The following is an 18342-nucleotide window of genomic DNA, read 5'->3' as shown; positions in this document are numbered from 1 at the left end:
GTTGCTGGTTTTATTTTTTCTTCCTGTCTAATTTCCCTAGTTTAGCTATTGAAGTTCTCAGTGTGTTCTTTGCTTTTACATATATTGTCTATTTGCTCTTTTTTTTTTTTTTTTAAAGAAAATCATAGTCGAAGGAGGTCATGGTTGCTTGTATAGCTGAAAAAGTGAATGTCAAACTAAGCCGCCTTGAAAGCGGCAGCGTTTTTGCTCTGCAGAATCCCCTCTTTCATGAGCATATCTATATTTTGCCGTGCTCGAATAATGAAGTGAATTGTCGAAGAGCGGAGTACTTTTTAAAACCGTTAAGTTGCCTCGCTAACCGTTACTCTGTCAGGCCTCAGAACTTCCTGTTATTTGGCGGTATCGACTACCTGAAGCCAAACCAGGTTTGAAGCCATCGCCCCAATCTTCCTGGAAGATCTGCGCTTATGACAAAAACAATGTACAGCCAAAGCAAACCTTCGCAGCATGAAAATCATCTTTATATGCAAGCTTATCAAGTGAGGGGTGACCTAACAATTTAGCTTACGATCTTGTCGTTTGTGGTCCAAAAAAGGTTTGAAGCAGTTAACCAATGAGGTCGAACAACTCTTGGCACGTGCACGAAGGGTTGATGTAATTCGACGTTTTATAAGTGTGAAGCAGGGATCCAGCTTGACTAAAAGTTGACAAGTTTACAACCTATTGCGGTACCCATGTCAACATTGGTGAAAACGGCAGATTTTCGTGGTTGGTGGCACAGAACGCAAATAGGGTCATTGTGGTTTAAAATCTGTTAAATTCACTCCCTTTTTGAATAAACCACAGACTAAACATGCTGTTTTCAGGTGCGTTGACATGGGTGCCAAACACGCTGTAATGAATATGTCGGAATGCTCTTAAACGTGTGCCAGGATTCTGGTTTTTTTTTTTTTAGTTCATTTCAAAAAGTTCTACTTGGTACAGCACCAAAAAATGATTTCAGTAAGTGTGTTCTTAATTCGGAGCTTGTTCGTCGTTCATCGATTTTTCCGAACGACTAGAGTTGGCGGAGAATGACAGTGTACGACATGTTACAAACTGCTAAAGCATTCATACCGTGCCTAAAACCCAGAATAGCTTTCATTTCAAACCCACGTCACTACGTTCCCGGTCGACCAAGTCTGCGAAGCGTTACAAAGACATCGCATCAGTGTTTTCGTCTCGTTTTTCTTTGCAATCTCTCTATGTGTGCATGCGAGTGTGTTGTGTAAACGTTCAAAAAGTGCATCCATCAGAGAAGGAGGTGTGTGTTCAGTACAAAGGGTACCACTTCCTCAGCAGTGAACAGGAAACAGCCATTCTCAGGGTTACTGTTAGACGTGTGGAGGAAACAAAACGGAGTCCAATAGCTCAGGCCTCTCACCATGAAAGTTTCCATTAACGAAGAATCTTCTCAACAAAGTCACTGGATTTAACTTCTGTCAGCGCATCATCTGCCAAAGATAACGGTGATACGATTCTTTTTTTTCCTTTTTTTTTTTTTTTTTTCCAAGTGCCCGCATGCTGGCAGAGGGCAGGGCCAATGGCTGATGGGCCGAGATGTACTACTACTATTGTATTACGACAACTACTATTAGATAAATGTACTAATGGTTGGACTTGGGCGGTGGTCCACAGCTGTGCTGTGGCTTTGGTCAACATACGTTAGATCTCTCTTACAATGCACCTGTTTCACTGTGAAGAGTGAATGTAATTTAACTATTGAAAATCAAGGTTGGTTCTATCAGACCTATAAGCTGCTATGAGACGTGTTAGTAACATTCCACTGGGGAGTTAAAACAAACTAAAATGGCCAAATGTCTGCATGAAATGATAATTTTTTTACTCTTTTATTCTGTTCTGGTTCGGGCAGGGGCGGGATCCTGTAATCAGCTTTCGACTGGTCCTACGATGAAATTCTTGAGCCATTTGAGAGCGAGTGTAGGTTTTTATTCCCGATCGATGCGACCAGTCGGTTGTTACAACTCAGTTGGATCCCAGTTTTTTTTTCTTTCAGAAAAGGTATATGCATTTCACAATCTCGTAGTAAGGAGAAAGAGGGCTGCTATGACCCCATCTGAAACGGTCAGTGTTTTACAGCTTTTTTTCTGACAGCTATCTTACCGATTATCGACCTCACGCCAGCCTTTGGTAAAAACGAACAGTCTGAGTTTCCACTGCAGGTCCAATGCAGGCCTCTCTTGCTCTTTCTGGTCGGCTTGCGTTAACGGCAAAGTCAAAAACTATGCAAACGGAATGCATACGATCCAATGGCTCTTAACTCGTTTTTCTTTCTTTGGATTTTTCTTTTCTTTTTCTGTCACTCAAATGGAAATAACCTAACTTGCAATGATACTTGGCCTTATTATTGTTATTATTATTGTTTTAAGATCTTGATTCTTCGGAAGCCAACTCAGTTTCAGGGGCGACCGTGGGTTACAGACATGGTCTCTATGAGACTGGCCAGAAGGCCCCAGTTATAAGTGGTACGAATGTTGTGCATTTGTTTAAAATCAGGACAGTTTGCAATAAAGAAAGAAGTGGCCATCATGGGGCACCAGCAGTGCTAAGACCACGCTGCTACCTTATAAACTTAATGGGGAGTTAAATAAGATAACAAACGTGCATATGCATATATATATATATATATATATATATCAACGTATATACTTTTATGCAACACATGTCCGGGTTCTATTTATGAACATTGAAAAAAGTCTATAAGCGTTGTTGTTTGCAAAAATGGTTTTACCATCTTAAATGTTTAATATTTGGGCAGGTGTGTTCTGTCTATTTTTTTGTCTCCGGTGAGCACATAGCATTGGATTTTATATGTACATCTGCAAACAGGAAGTACTCTGGCACAGGTGTGAACATGCCAGGTGGGAAGATTTTAATGAGAAAAAGTGATCTTGAGGTTCCACGATAAAGAAGGAAAACCTTTGAAAAACTTAACTGACAGATATTGGGTAAACCAGCCGAATGTTGATTTGAATCAATGTTGAACGAATGCATTTTCTTTTAATCTGTAAAATAAAAGCATAAAAAAAATCAATGTTGTCTCCATTTTATACAGTTGTGATGTACAGTGCATTTGTTTTCTTTATGCTTCAAAATGCGAGACCGAATGGAATAGTAGTAGATTTCTCACTCTTTTTAACCAGAGAGTTGTAGTTTTTTTGTTGTTGTTGCAGTGATTACATTTGTAAAGCTCAGTTTCTACTGAGTTAAAGATTTTAGCGCTTGACCTTGCTTTTCCAGGTCTGGAATGTAGGGATGCATATGTAGGCAGGTTCTTGGTTACTTCTTAAAATGTGTAAAATATGTTCCAAATACTATAACAATGTACCTTCTGTGCTCTGTTATGAAAATCATTTCTCCAACGTAATTCCTGAAGCACCATATTACAAAGATCATTTAATACTCTGCAAGTCCTAAAACAAGCACTTTTGATTATTGCATAAAACGAATGAATGAATACATAATTCTGCTTATTTGTCAGGGATGCACAATGTATTTGGTACCATATTGGTTATCTGATATTGGATTTAATCGTGGAAACTTAACCTTTTTACATTTCGGATAAAATAATGAATAATATTCATTTTCATACTGCACATTATTTTGTGATGCCTAAATTCATTTGAAGCACCTAAATGATTCATCTTTGTTTAATATTTTAGTTAATTTGATTCAGTTATCAGGCATAACATACTTTCATCAACCAGAATTTTTATGTTTGTGCATCTCTACTGGAAATTATTTTTAAAAATATTTTCACGCATTAGCACGGTCTCAGCAAAAAAATCCAATATTTTTCAAATGACATCTTTTATTATTAATGTACATAATTTCATCAGACCACCTATTTTAAAGCACGAGTTGTTATTAGAGGACACTATAAATATATACGCTACATGGACTGTTCTCTGGACTGAGTTGTTGGATTTGTCAAGTTTGCTACCAAAGTCTTGTTTCAACAGCATCCTATTCACAATATATATTTAGACTTTCTATATATACAGTTTGACAAATATGAGGACCTTTTATCATCTACCTTCAATTAAAAAAAAGCATTAGAACATCACAAACCTGAGCACCTATAATCCTGTTAAAAGGCAGTCTCATTGACTTTTTACAATTTACCTACAGGTTCACAAAGGCTGCACACTTGCACTGTACCTGAAATACAGACATCAACTTCCTCCTCATAATATTATAACCAGTGGCATGTGCTGCACCCTTTGCCATGCTTGCGCTTTCGACTAAGACAGAAGTAAGAGATAACCACAAGGCTACTGTGGTTTCATATCAAAGGAAACACCCCCTGAGCACAACAACAGGAAATCGGAAACAGTTTGCAGGAGAGGAAGACAGCGTGAGAGATCAGATGACATCATGAGGAAAGGGCGACTGGTCAGGGGTCTGCTCGCTGCCCGGTGGGGAGGGTCTGGGTGGTGGTCCGGGGGGGAAGCTGTCAGACAGAGGTCTTGGTGGCAGATAGCCCATATGTTGAGGGAGCGGCATTGGAGCTCTGGGAAACATTCCCGGGGGAAGTGGCCCTCGTACTAATGGAAACAGTAATAAAGGTTATCAGTTTGTACTAGGACACCATATCAAATAATCAGACTGAAAACCCTGAAGTGATGCAGCCTATTCTTATAAATATATTTATATATTAAATAAATAACTTTAATGTTTAAAAAAAAAAAAAAGTCCTATCTAATAATAAATCAAATAGAAAAAAATTAAGTAAAATAAAATGGCAAAAATAAAAATTTGAAATGATATTATTAATACTACTACTACTAATAATAAAATAAAAAAATTTATTTGAATAATCGGACAGAAAATTCTGAAATGATGCTACCTCAAATTCCCATAAATAAATCTAGAAATAAATTAATAAATGATTTCATAAATTTGCAAGTATAAAAATAGCTATATAGCTGAGTCCTATCTTGTGATAAATCAAATGGCAAAAATTTAAATGTGTAATAATAATAATAATAAATTAGATAGTGTAATTAAAATCATAAATGATTAGAAATTACATAAAATTATTTAAAAAATAATATTAACCAATATCAACTTCATCAAATCACAAAAATAAGGTATTTCCCTAAATCATGTAACATTAAACATGCTTTTTATTTGCAACTATTATCAATATTGACCAAAATTTTTATATTTATACATTACTACTGGAAATAACACTTATAATTCCAAGTTCATGTTTTTTTCCAAAATGTTAATGTTCGTGGGAACCATGAAGTTAACAGTTTTTAAGTTGTTAGCTTTAAATTTGTAAATATAAAAATCTAAGTAGTGGAGTCCTATCTTTTAATAAATCAAATGGCAAAATTAAAATCTGTACTAATAATAAATTATAGAATAAATAATAATTAAAATATAACATTAACCAATAATATCAACTTTATCAATCAAATCACTAAATGAAGTCTTTCCCTAAATCATGTCCCACTAAATATGCATTTAATTTGTCAAAAAGTCACATTGCAGAAGTTAAATGTGCTGCACTTTCACCGTTTCTTCAAGCTGTGATAATACAACATTTCGAGTGGAAAGATTTAACTTACTGCCTATGGGGGGACCACGAGGGGGAAAGAACTCCGGAGGTCCATAAGGGCCCCTGGGTGGGAAGTGTGGGTCCCTAGGGTCCATCAGTGGGGGCATTCCCATTAATCGGGGGCCAGGAGGAGGTCCCATTCTTGAATCTGGATCAGGGGGCAATCTCATGTCACCAAGCATCGAGTGAGGACCCTGTGAGAAGATACATTTTAGTTATGGGCAATTGGGCATGTCAAAAAATGACAAGTTTTTCTCATCAATCGGAGGTTTACTCACTTCTCTGCTCTCATTTTCACTGATGGATGAGCTGTTTCTTAGAAATGATGAATCTGGGGGGAAAAAGAGAGGAAAAATACTCTTAGGATGTTTGAGCCAAACTTCTTACATTTTCATTTTAATTTAATTCTTAAGGATTGCTGAAAAGAGCGCTCATTCATGCCTCGGTAATGCTATTACATGAGCTACATAAAAACAAATTAGCAGGGAGTTTCTGCCACATTATGTTGCTCCATTTACTATGAGAATATGTACCTCAGTTATTCAGTATGTTACTATTAGGCTTGTATATGCGAGTCATATGGGCTACTTATAATTCCACAGGTACAAATGACCTTTAAAGGGGTCATATGATGCTTTTTTAAAGATCATTATTTTGTGTATTTGGTGTAACAGAATATGTTGACATGCTTTAATGTTCAAAAAACACATTATTTTTCAAATACTGTACATTATTGTAGGTCCTCTATGCCCCGCCTCTCTCAAACGCTTCGTTTTCTACAATGTCCCTCCTTCCGACAAGCGCAGTCTGCTCTGATTGGCCAGCTGACCCAGTGCATTGTGATTGGCCGAACACTGCAAGCACTCGTCGGAAATGTAACGCCCCTTACCATAATCGCGAGCTTCATCTTTCAAAATAAATGTAAAGACAGTAAATAATGTCATTAGTTTTACCATCAGTTCAAGCCCGAAAGGGGAACAGACACAGTAATGATGCAGTACACAAGCCGTGGTTAAGACAGCTGACGTGCTATGATTTCTGAAAGACAGTTCACTCTCCTTTGTAACACTCCAAAGAGAAAGGAAAACTTGAAATCGCATCATATGACCCCTTTAAGAGAAGTCAAACATATTGTAGAGGAGATCACATGGAAAGACTCACTTGATTTTTCACCAAAGTATGGCTCAGGAGGAAGTGGAGGTCTAGGAGGCAAAGGACCCATAGGATACGGACCTGGAGGAGGCCTCCTAAAGGGCAAACCCGGGTCTGGGAGAGGGTGACCTTTCATAAACACATAAAAAAAAAGAATATTTATATAAAATATATTTACTTATATAAATTATTATATATTACTTATTATGTAATGTAATATTTTATTTTTATATACATTTATTTATTTATTATAAATAAACTAGAGCCTTTACATTTTAATAGGGAATCAGAAACGCATATAAATAATTTTGTATTATATTATTATACTCAATATTCTAATATTCTCAAGAGCCTTTCGAACACTTTATATGGGATCAGAACAATGTATAATTTATTACAATTAAAAACAAAAACGTACAAATAATTATTTAAAAAATTGTAATTTATAAAATTAAAACAAATCTCCGGCCGCTGCCACAACGCCAGGGCCCAAACCTTCCATCTGCTGTAGGTGAACCAAACATGGCCGAAATCTCAAAATATTCACTGGCTTGACTAAATATGAAGATTGCCTCTGAGAGAGAGAGAGAGAGAGAGAGTGTGTGTGTGTGTGTGTGTGTGTGAAGGGTGAGGTCAGAATCAGAGGTCCTGCAGGCAAACTGCCCAACACTCAAAGCAAACAAGCAGGCATTGTCAAGGCAATGTGTGGTTATCTCTGCATCGCATTTCAATGGATCTGAAAGACAGTGACAGAGAGAGACCTTTTGATAAGCATTCACCACACTAATGTGTGCTATTGGCAAAAGCAAAAACATGATCATGGCCTCGCATTTTCAAAAATCTAAATTAAGTCATCAGTAGGGTCATCTGAATGAACGCAGTTTAGTTTCCTAATACACATTCCTGTTGTTATTGTGCACAGTATTACAAATGAAAAAAAACAAAAAACTTTATTGTCTAATAATCTATTTATGGATCTAATAACTCTCCAAAAATAGGTTATTAAAAATATTATTCTTCTCAGATTATGCAAACTTTTTTATAAACTTACAGTCATATAGATATATACTTGTATTTATTTTCTACAAAATATATATGTAAAGTAAAATTCTCACATTAAAATGTGTGAATATAATAAAGTTATAGTAAAATTAAAAATGACGTCGATGCATAAAATGAGTTTGTAAAGCACAGTTTTTTTTCCCCTTGTTATTTAAGAAGCAAATTAACTAAATATTAGTCTCCTCGACACACCAGATGTCGAACTGACACCAATATCCTGAAATTGTCACCAGCAATGTGGCGGATTACATTTTACATTTCATTTGCTGTTAAAAATAAAAGACTTTTATTTTGAATTTCTGTCTGTTTCTCACGCAAAGCTATCGTATGGCTTCAGAACATAAGAGTACAAGCAGGGCCGGATTATGTCAGGGCAGACTAGCAGTGCCCTGGGCATGTATCAATTTAAAGGCCCCTCTCAATTGAAATTACATTCAAAATCAGGGGGAGCCTTATTTCTCTGGTCTAGTGCCCTTGGCACGTACCCAGTAGGCACGTGCATTAATCCGGCCCTGCTTACAAGTTGTATGGAGTAGTTGTATAGTGCTTTTGCATCTGTTTTTGAAACGCAAAAGAGAAAAGAGCAACCTGAAAAAATATCTTCTTTAAAGGGACATAACACACACAGCTTCTGCCAATCTCATGTTAATCTTGAGTAGTACTGCATCCTTCATATCTCCGAAGAGTCTTTAGTTTTATCAGATTTATTCTTTGGGAAGCAGATCAAGGTTATCTTTCCCTCGCATCCAAAAGCACACTTCTTTACATCACTCAATGGCCTAGGACCTAAATACATAGCAGATATGTTCACTGAATATAAACCTAACAGACCACTCAGATCATTTGCATCAAGTCAGTTAGAAATACCAAGGGTTCACACAAAACAAGGGGAGTTTCCAGAAGAGATCAGATCTTTATGTAAAGCACTTTGAATTACCATTGTGTATGAAATGTGCTATATAAATAAACTTGCCTTGCCTTGCCTTAAATTATATATTTTAAATATATAGTGATTATTTATACATATAACTGTCCAAATTCAAGACCCTTTCGAACCACATTATACATTAATACAAATCAAAACAAAAATAAGCATTTGAAAATGATTGGCCCATGAATACAGTGGATGTAATAGGAATGATGCACTACACATAAAAAAGAATGGTCATGATGATAATGACATTAAAAAATACAGTGATGTTCTGTGCTATTCACAGCTACAGTATGAAATAACTAATCACTGCGCTGAACATTTAGTCCACAGCATTCGGCCCAGCAGTGAGGAGCAGCAGGGGGCAGTGGGACAAAGCCAAAATCACAGAAACGTCTAGAACAAAGAAGGCCCAGTTCTGTGACTCTTCAATGAGCTGAGTCAGTGCTTCTCAGCCACCTCTTAATAACTGAGTTTGAGCTTCAGTAATAATAACTGAGTTTGAGCTTCAGTAACAGAAACGCCTCTCACCTCCCACTGTTGGCTAAATTACACAGTTGAGTGATTAGTATTCATAAATCAATAGGAAATTAATACTGAATCAAGCTAATAAGCCTCCTAGACTGCATATTCTACATTTTTTTAGCATTTATAATTATTTACATATATTTCTTGCATCGTAATGTAGTTTTACGCAACCATTTCCTCCCTCTCTGATCATTAGAAATTAACAGTGTTTTTTGCTTCACTGTACCTTTAAATCTAAAAGACCTGTTAACATGTTATAAAAATGGGCAGTCATGTTAATGTGCTCATAGTTTTTCTATCAATAATGCTTGATCATTGAGAGCTAGAGAAGTATTTCCTCCTGCTACGGGGCAGCCACAGCAGTGGGAACATCACTGTACCTGGAGGGGGGGGAGGGCCCCTGCGTTCCCTGTCCCAGGAGGGAGACAGTGAGCCACTATCAGAGTGAGGGCCACTCCGCTCAAAGTCTGGCCCACCACTAGGGGGCTCTCCCACGCCACGGGATGCTGATTATGTGACAGTGAGAGTGAAGGAAGATGAATGGAGTGGAGAGAGACGGCACATAAAAATGTTTGAGGAAATTAAGAATAGAAAAGGGGAGGAAAGGGAGACAACCAACGAAATATTAACTAGGGTAATGAAACACAAATAGACTTATCTATATGCAAACTTGGGGAATGATTTGCTACCCACAGTTTAGTATGCATTTAATTCATTTTTTTTACTCCAGACTTCAGTGTCACATGATCCTTCAGAAATTATTCTAATATGCTGATTTGCTGCTCAAGATACATTGTTATTATCATCAATGTTGAAAAACAGTTTAATATTAGGTAATATATATTTTTCAAGTATCAAATGAATTGATTTAAAATAAAATATTTTGCAGCATTATTGTCTTTACTGCCACTTTTGATCAATTTATTTGCATCCTTGCTGAATAATTTCATATCGTACGTATAATATTGTATTAATTTCTTTTAAAAAAAACTTACTGACTTACTGACTTTTAAAAAAAACTTACTAACAGTAGTGTATAGGTAGCTTTTATTTACCAAACCATACACAAACCAAACCGTGAGAAATCAAACCCGTTACACCCCTAATGCAAACATATCAACTATATCTAATGGGAAGTGAACAGGATTCATGCATGTGCTACACAGACACATACAGAATACTACTTTAGATAACCATGCTAAACTAAAGACTGACAATGCAAAAAAATGAATCACATTTTTCATACTAGCTAGAAGACTTTTCCCAGAATTAAAAAAGGGAGGGATGTGTATATATCACCTCTGCCTGGACCCATAAACTGCGGTGAGAGTCGAGGGGGTCCGTCCATTAGTGTAGGAGGGGACAGGAAGGCCCGTGTTTCTGAGGATGGTCGGCTAAGAGGAGAGGGTCCATATGGAGATCTTTCACCTGTGAGATGGGGAAATGCATATCTGAAGATTAACACCATTTTAAACATAGACATGTACGAGCCAAAGGGAAGTGGACAGTATCTGACCTCTAAATAAAGGTCTGCCCTCTCGTACATCCTTTTCAAGTATCTCAGACTTGAATTGGGCATCAGTCAGCCTGCAATAGTAAACACATTGATATGTATGGATAAATACAGGTTCTCCTGTATATAAAACAGTACAGTAAAATACTCTAGTCAATCTCACTTCTGGCGGAGATGAGCGTTTTCTCTCTTAACATCAGCCAGGTCTCGATCTGCTGCCCTTGCGGCTAGCTATAACACAGAAAATAGGAACAGTATAAAAATAACATCTGACACAATGAAGCTACTGATGACTGCCTTGGATTAAATATAAGTGGTCTGAAAACAACTTACCCAGTTATCATGAGCCTTTTTCTCATGAGAAGCAATCTGGTAGAAAAAAGAACAAACATATATAATAAATATTCACATATAAAAATGATAAACTATAAACGATTGATATTATATCAATATTTATGAGACATCACTCTCTTTTGTGGTGGTAAAAGAAAAGTTAATATAATACATTTATATAAAATTATTATTCTTTTTTATATTTTAATATAATTGTATTTATTATACATCCTCGTATTGGTCATACATACAAGTCTTGTTTGTGGTAGGAAAAAAATAATTTATATAATAAATATTTATTTAAAATAATTGTAATTAATTAATTATGAATTATACATCCTCATATCAGCCACATAGCTCTATATCATAATGATAGACTGATATAAGGATGTATAATGAACAACTTACCCAGTTATCATGAGCCTTTTTCTCATGAGAAGCAATCTGGTAGAAAAAAGAACAAACATATATAATAAATATTCACATATAAAAATGATAAACTATAAACGATTGATATTATATCAATATTTATGAGACATCACTCTCTTTTGTGGTGGTAAAAGAAAAGTTAATATAATACATTTATATAAAATTATTATTCTTTTTTATATTTTAATATAATTGTATTTATTATACATCCTCGTATTGGTCATACATACAAGTCTTGTTTGTGGTAGGAAAAAAATAATTTATATAATAAATATTTATTTAAAATAATTGTAATTAATTAATTATGAATTATACATCCTCATATCAGCCACATAGCTCTATATCATAATGATAGACTGATATAAGGATGTATAATGTCTCCCCCTAATGTCAGTTCCAAAATCTACCAACAATTTCATCAATTGACAATGCACATTTTGTGGTTTCAGATATTTTTATATGAAAGTATTTTGAGTAAATTTTGTATTAATATAATAATAGGCTATAATAAACATATTCAGTGTGGGTATCATCAGCATGTGTCACTGAAGAACTTCTATCAATATAAATCATGTAGAGATGTTGTAACTCTATATAGCATTACTAGTGTGTCACCTGATTCTTGTAGGCCTGTGAAGTCCTTTCCAGTTCTTCCTCTAGGTCTTTGGCTCGATGTCTATACAAACATAGTGAAAGAGACTATAATGTAAACGTCCTGTTTTGGTGAACATTCATCTTGCATCATGTTTCCTGCCCTTCTCAGACACCATTTCCTTTGATTTTATCACATGCTATATCATACTTAACTTCCTCATGTGTGCGATACAAGTTGTTCTGACCTGTAAGTGTTGAGCTCCTCTGCAGCAAGACTGATCTTCTTGCCTGCCTTGTTGAGCTTCTCCTCCTTTTGCAAGCGCTGCTTCTCCTCCACTGTCAACATCCTAACAAGAGTACAAGAAATAATTGAATTATTAGCATTAGTATTTGAATTTCCAATAAAAAGACACTGCAAAGTATAACGAGTGGAAGATGAAGATTTTCCACTGTCCAAACCTGTGTAGTTTGAGTTCATTCTCCTGGTACATTTCAGTCATGATCTGGAGTTTCTGCTGGAGTTTCTGGCTTTCACTAGCATAGTTGGCACTCTCTGATTCCAACACCTCCTTCTGCTCCTCAAGCTGTTTGATCCCCTCTGAGAATACAGAGAAACAAGTCTTCATTTACAGTCTGAATGATCATGTTTGATATAATCAGGCCAAAGCAAATCAGATCCACTTTTATTGCTCATAATATTTGCAGAGCAGGTGTTCTCTTATAAAATCATGTTGGAAAGCAAACACGTTCTGATGTTATGATTAATTCAGTAAGATAAGAGTACAAATCAATTGAAAATAAAACCTTAACGTGCCTAAAGATTCCCACTATGGATGAACAAGTCACATCGTCTTTCTACAATCAATCAAAATGTAATAATTTATAAAATTAAAAGGTTCATGCATCAGCACCTGTTTCAACTTTAGTAAACCCAAAGTTTTACCTTGGAGATCTTCTTTGGCTTTAATTTCATCTGCGAGTTTGGCGAACACTCTGTTCTTGTCCTCCTCCATGGACTTCAAGTCTGCACTCATCTGTGACAAAGAGGACTAAACTTATCTACAGCATCATATCTGCATATTCTGGATGTAGACAGATGTTATTCATTTAATCTGACACAGAAGGGTTGTGCTTCAAACCCCAGAGAGCTGCCATACTTGACAGCATGTTTGGCAGTCATATGTGGTATCTAGGTGTTTCACTAGGTTTCAGATTTGAGTAGGAATACCTTGGCCGCTTCAATAAGTTTCTGTACTTTTTGCTTCTGATGGAAATCTGCAAGCACAAAAAACATATGAGATGATATTTCAAGACCTGACTTCAAATACAATATTCCCAAGTGAACCTCAAGAGTTTGTACCTGAACTGTCTCCATTCTCAGCTCCAGTTGTATTAGTGCTGCCGTCAACGCAGCTCTCGTCCTCAGAATCCCAATCTCGCATCTTCAAAAGGCACTCCGTCAGTGACTGATATAAGAAAAGAAACGGAAAAATATATATATATTTTTTTTAGAAATGCAGTTTTACCATGTTGTGCACTAGACTGCCAGCAATATATTGCTTAGTCAATTAATATTTTTCTGTTTTCAAATACTTTTGAGTAAAGTTTAAATAAATTGTCTATTTAAGAAAATATTTTATTATTTAACTATTTAATATATATATTGTTAGGGTTGCAAAGGGGTGGAAAATTTCCGGTAAGTTTCCGGAAACTTTCCAAAAATTCCTGGAATATTCCAAAAAATCCTGGAAAGTTTCCAAAATTTCTGGAATGTTTCCAAAATTTACTGGAAATTTTCCACCTTTTTGCAACCTAAATTATATCACATTCACTACCATTTGAGGTCAGTAAATTATTATTATTTTTTAAAAGAAATTATTTGTTTTATTTAGCAATGATGCATTAATATGACCAAAAGTGACAGTAAAGACATTTACATTGTTATATAAATTATATATATATATATATATATATATATATACACACACACACAGAGAAATACTTACTGAATATATACTATATAGATACTGAAAAAAGTAAGATACTTTTTTTTCTCTGAGTCTGGTGTGATTTTTCTGGTGTGTTTTTACCTTGATGCGATCATCTTTATTAGCGCAGTCCTCCAGCATGCCAGTATGTGATCTTTCGCACATTTTCATCTCCTCCTCCAGCTCACCGAGACGTTCACCCCAGTCCTCTGCCTCCTGCACCAGCTGTATGAGAGATGAACACATAAGCACTCATGTTACATGTATGTTTAGGCAGTAAGCCATGAAGCGGCTTGCATTACAGTGATTTTATTGATCTGTTCATCTTCTCCAAACTAAGTACCCTAACACAGATCTCACCTGTGCTTTACTCTCGAGCAGCATCGCATGCTCTTCTTTGGCCGCCTGCAGGTTCTTCTGCAGTCGCTCTGTGTTGATCTCATGGATCTTCAGTGTTGTGTTGTCCTACAGGAGGAACAGATAACTTAAAATGTTAAAGTGTTTTAAAAGGAAATATGACTGAAACATGCGTCATATACATAGTCAATACCTGTTCTAACTGGGACTTTCGTTCTTTAGCTTCCTCTTCTAAATTTCTTAAAATCTGCTCGAGTTCAGCAAGCTGTAAAACAAATATAACAGCCTTTAGGACAGATACAGACAACATAAAGGGCATCAAGCATGAAGAGGGTAGTTTGGATATGTAAAGTGAGTGTATCTGTGTGTATGACAACATCACCTGATCCTCTTGCTGTTTTCTTGCTTTGTTTTGCTGGGATAGCTCTTCTTGCAGCCTCTCTATTTCCTTTTTCATCTGTGCATTTGATTGTTCAAGCTTCTGTGACGCCACCTAAGGGCAGTATAATTGGATTAGGTAACTAGGGGTCAGGGAGACACATTTATAAACATCAGTGAGCCAAGTAACTGCATGTTTTTTAACAGGAAGATTTGAGACCATAATGACCATTTTACCTCTAAATTGTCTTTTTCTGCAGCTTGTGCAGACATGCCATTGTTCTGTAGTGTGGACTCTAGTTTGTCAAACTGTTGAGACAGACAGACATTGTTTAGATGGACTGATTCAGGAGATGGATGTATATTATGTGTTTAGAGCATATACCAGCATTTCTCACCTTCTGTTTAACCTCACTGAATGTCTCCAGCACTTTGCATTTTTCATCAAGCAGTTCAGCCACTTTCTGTGCCATTTGCTTCTCTTTACCTGCAAACAAATCAACAGACAGGATCAGTTGAGAGCTGACAGTGGAAGTCAGTTCAAACAGATATTGAGGATAGGTTTAAAGCTGGAAAAACACTCACTTGCATATAATCGACTTCTGATCTGCAGAACAAAACAGAAAAAGCTTATTTAGTGAAATGATAACACTCAAAAATGTGCAATTTTTATGTAGCAGTAATGCATGACTTACAGAATGAATGAACCTGCAGCTGAACAGAAGCAGTGTGAATAAACCTAAAAATCCAGTGAAAACCACAGCTTCCCATGGCAGTCCATATAAGTCAGGACCAGGACGGATATCATCAGGAAGTGAAGACACAACCTAAGACACAGAAGTTAAACGGATATATGAATTCTCAATTCTCAAATTAAACAACTGTACAAGCTTTCACATTATAAGGCTTTCCTTAACCCTCTCTCTGTCTCACACACACATACAAAAGTGGACAGATGCTTTTAAACAGGATGTTCTATAAACCTAAAACCGCATTCACGTGATCATACACAGACACAATTTTTAGTAGTTTCACATAAATGTTCATTATTATTTCTTAAACGTAGCAGTAATAATAATGAATATTTATATCACACATTTTTGCAAAGAGCATTTTAGCACTTTTAACTTTACTGTTACATACTTTTTACAGTCAAGAAATCAAAACTATTAAAAAGATTACTAACACATTTATATTTTAAAGGTTTTAAAATAGATAAAAAAAACAAAACAATCTCAGACATTCTCCTCTGTCATTAACTGACCAAAACCAATGCCACTGTAAGATAAAAAAGACAATATACACACACCTCTCAATACACTAAAGCTAAACTGGTAAACAAGGGCAGTTGAAGTCATTGTAGATCTATAAATCAATACGTTTAACACAATCACACAAATCAATGGTTATTTAAGATGAAATAAACAACATGTACAGTACCAGATGCTTCAATGCTAACCAGCTATATGTCTTAATACAAAACGGTTTACACAGTATACATCTAATTAAACACTAGTAAATACTGCACTAGAATTAATTCTGTGAACTATGATAGCTGACTTAATAGAAATATATATGACACCTGCTGACAGCTGCCATACACACTAACGCTGTTTCATCATACACACTGTGCCACATACATCTTTGATTTTCTCCACGGCGAGTGTGTAGTAAATCTTCGCTGCTCCTTTCATGTCAGTCGCTTCTGTGACGACTGACTCGGCCTTAAATTCGTCTGCCATGATTATATTCAAACTGAGTTATTCTATATTCTATAATATGTTAATTTATCTGTTGTTATGCCATGGTGCCGGATGCTGCTCTACTCTGACTGCTAGTGCGCACTGCGCTGAGAGGAAGAGCGCACTCTTGTGTTTTAAGGAGGATTTGTAAAGCATATGATCTTGTGTCTCAAAAATGTAAACCGAGCTAAAGTTATATTTGCTTAAATATTAATTTCAAAATATAAAATATTTATTTTGCTACATAAAACAATAATATTTTGTTATTTTATGCGAAAACCGTAAATTCCACAAAATTGAACACCCCTACAAGGGTCATGGTTTCTTCCACACGTCACCAATTGCTGAATGCCACAACGTTCCGTTCGAGTTTTAAAGAGACAGGCGTATCGACATCGACACTGAGGAATTAGTCAGTAAGCGTACACGCAAAAATATTTGTCATGAGGTAGTTATGAAACGTCATAGTTTAAAATATGGGCAAGTATGTTTCATTAGTGGGTGTGTCAATTAAATATATATCTATAAACAAAGGTCATTGGTCCAGAGACCGGTTGAGCAGCTCAAGTCTGTCTGGATTCAACTCAACTCAAAATGAACGTTACTGCTTAACTAACCTTTGTGTCTGCATTAATGTATATTTATTTATCACCTATGTTGGTTTTATAGGTTATTTAGTTGTAGAGACATTTCGTTATTTAGTTGTAGAGACAGTAAGTATTTTTCAATATCGATCAACTTGCCTTGACTGCAAAATACGACACTTTTTGGCGACATGTCAAGACAGAACATAGACTATAAGTTAGTCGTCTGCGGTTTCCACAAATAGGGTACAATATATTGCGTTAAATACTTAAAAAAATATTTTGAACATAAAGTAGCTTCAGAAAATGTTGATTGTTGTCCTCAGGAGCTAAACGAAATATATGAACTTTTATTTTCCGTGTAAAATTTGGGTAATGTGTAACGTTACTTTAGATTCACTTTTACTGCACGTGTAGGTAAAAGCACCGATATAAAACACCGATATACATAAAGTAAACATCATAATTAAAAAGTCAATAATAATAATAAAAAATAACATTAATAGCCTATAGCCTACTAGAATGAATTGAATATCAAATCAATGTTTTAAGTAAAAAATATTACATTATTTGAGTGATTTTAATTGTCCAAATGACTGATTTTTCATCATTATTTATATATATATATACACACACACAGGTGCATTTCAAAAACTTAGAATATCGTGAAAAAGTAAATTTTTTTGTAACTTATTTCAAAAAGTGAAGCTTTCATATATTCTAGATAGATTCATTACATGTAAAGTAAAACATTTCAAAAGTTTTTTTGTTTTAATTTTGATGATTAGAGCTTACAGCTCATGAAAGTCAAAAATCCAGTATCTCATAATATTAGAATATTTCCTAAGATCAATAAAAAAAAGGATTTGCAAAACAGAAAAGCTCAAGTGCTTTAAAGTATGTTTATTTATGCACTCAATACTTGGTCGGGGCTCCTTAAGCACACATTACAGCATCAGTGAGGTGTGCGATCAGGAAGCGATCAGCCTGTGGCACTGTGGCTCTATTGAAGCACAGGTTTCTTTAATAACGGCCTTCAGCTCCTCTGTATTGTTGAATTGACCGTTTCTCATCTTTCTCTTGAAAATATGATATCCCATAGATTCTCTATGGGGTTCAGGTCAGGCATGTTGGCTGGCCAGTCAAGCACAGTAATATCAT

At 35.6% G+C, this 18342-nt stretch overlaps 1 protein-coding gene across 5 annotated transcripts in view; it reads right to left on the bottom strand.

Annotated features, from left to right (window-relative positions):
- Positions 1 to 3796: 3796 nt before the first annotated feature.
- The window catches only part of LOC107693146 (cTAGE family member 5-like), a 21116-nt gene continuing 6570 nt past the window's right edge, over positions 3797 to 18342 (bottom strand). The window contains exons 7-29 of one of the 5 annotated variants that reach the window (XM_016492419.1): positions 15551 to 15682; positions 15441 to 15462; positions 15254 to 15342; positions 15093 to 15164; positions 14860 to 14970; positions 14671 to 14742; positions 14481 to 14585; positions 14223 to 14345; positions 13493 to 13598; positions 13361 to 13407; positions 13076 to 13166; positions 12592 to 12730; positions 12378 to 12479; positions 12154 to 12214; positions 11518 to 11553; positions 10940 to 11007; positions 10780 to 10850; positions 10563 to 10691; positions 9644 to 9769; positions 6752 to 6871; positions 5869 to 5921; positions 5601 to 5784; positions 3797 to 4568 (exon numbers count right to left, since the gene is read on the bottom strand). In XM_016492419.1, coding sequence (XP_016347905.1) covers positions 4387 to 4568; positions 5601 to 5784; positions 5869 to 5921; positions 6752 to 6871; positions 9644 to 9769; positions 10563 to 10691; positions 10780 to 10850; positions 10940 to 11007; positions 11518 to 11553; positions 12154 to 12214; positions 12378 to 12479; positions 12592 to 12730; positions 13076 to 13166; positions 13361 to 13407; positions 13493 to 13598; positions 14223 to 14345; positions 14481 to 14585; positions 14671 to 14742; positions 14860 to 14970; positions 15093 to 15164; positions 15254 to 15342; positions 15441 to 15462; positions 15551 to 15682 — 2241 coding nt within the window. In that variant the 3' untranslated portion in view covers positions 3797 to 4386. Of the gene's footprint in view, positions 4569 to 5600; positions 5785 to 5868; positions 5922 to 6751; positions 6872 to 9643; positions 9770 to 10562; positions 10692 to 10779; positions 10851 to 10939; positions 11008 to 11109; positions 11146 to 11517; positions 11554 to 12153; positions 12215 to 12377; positions 12480 to 12591; positions 12731 to 13075; positions 13167 to 13360; positions 13408 to 13492; positions 13599 to 14222; positions 14346 to 14480; positions 14586 to 14670; positions 14743 to 14859; positions 14971 to 15092; positions 15165 to 15253; positions 15343 to 15440; positions 15463 to 15550; positions 15683 to 18342 lie in introns of all 5 variants that reach the window. The other 4 variants (XM_016492420.1, XM_016492422.1, XM_016492423.1 and 1 more) reach the window with 4 other exon arrangements.

This window comes from Sinocyclocheilus anshuiensis, unplaced genomic scaffold (assembly GCF_001515605.1).
Source record: "Sinocyclocheilus anshuiensis isolate Anshui unplaced genomic scaffold, SAMN03320099.WGS_v1.1 scaffold222, whole genome shotgun sequence".
NCBI lineage: Eukaryota > Metazoa > Chordata > Actinopteri > Cypriniformes > Cyprinidae > Sinocyclocheilus > Sinocyclocheilus anshuiensis.
This window is presented reverse-complemented; position numbering and strand designations above follow the sequence as displayed.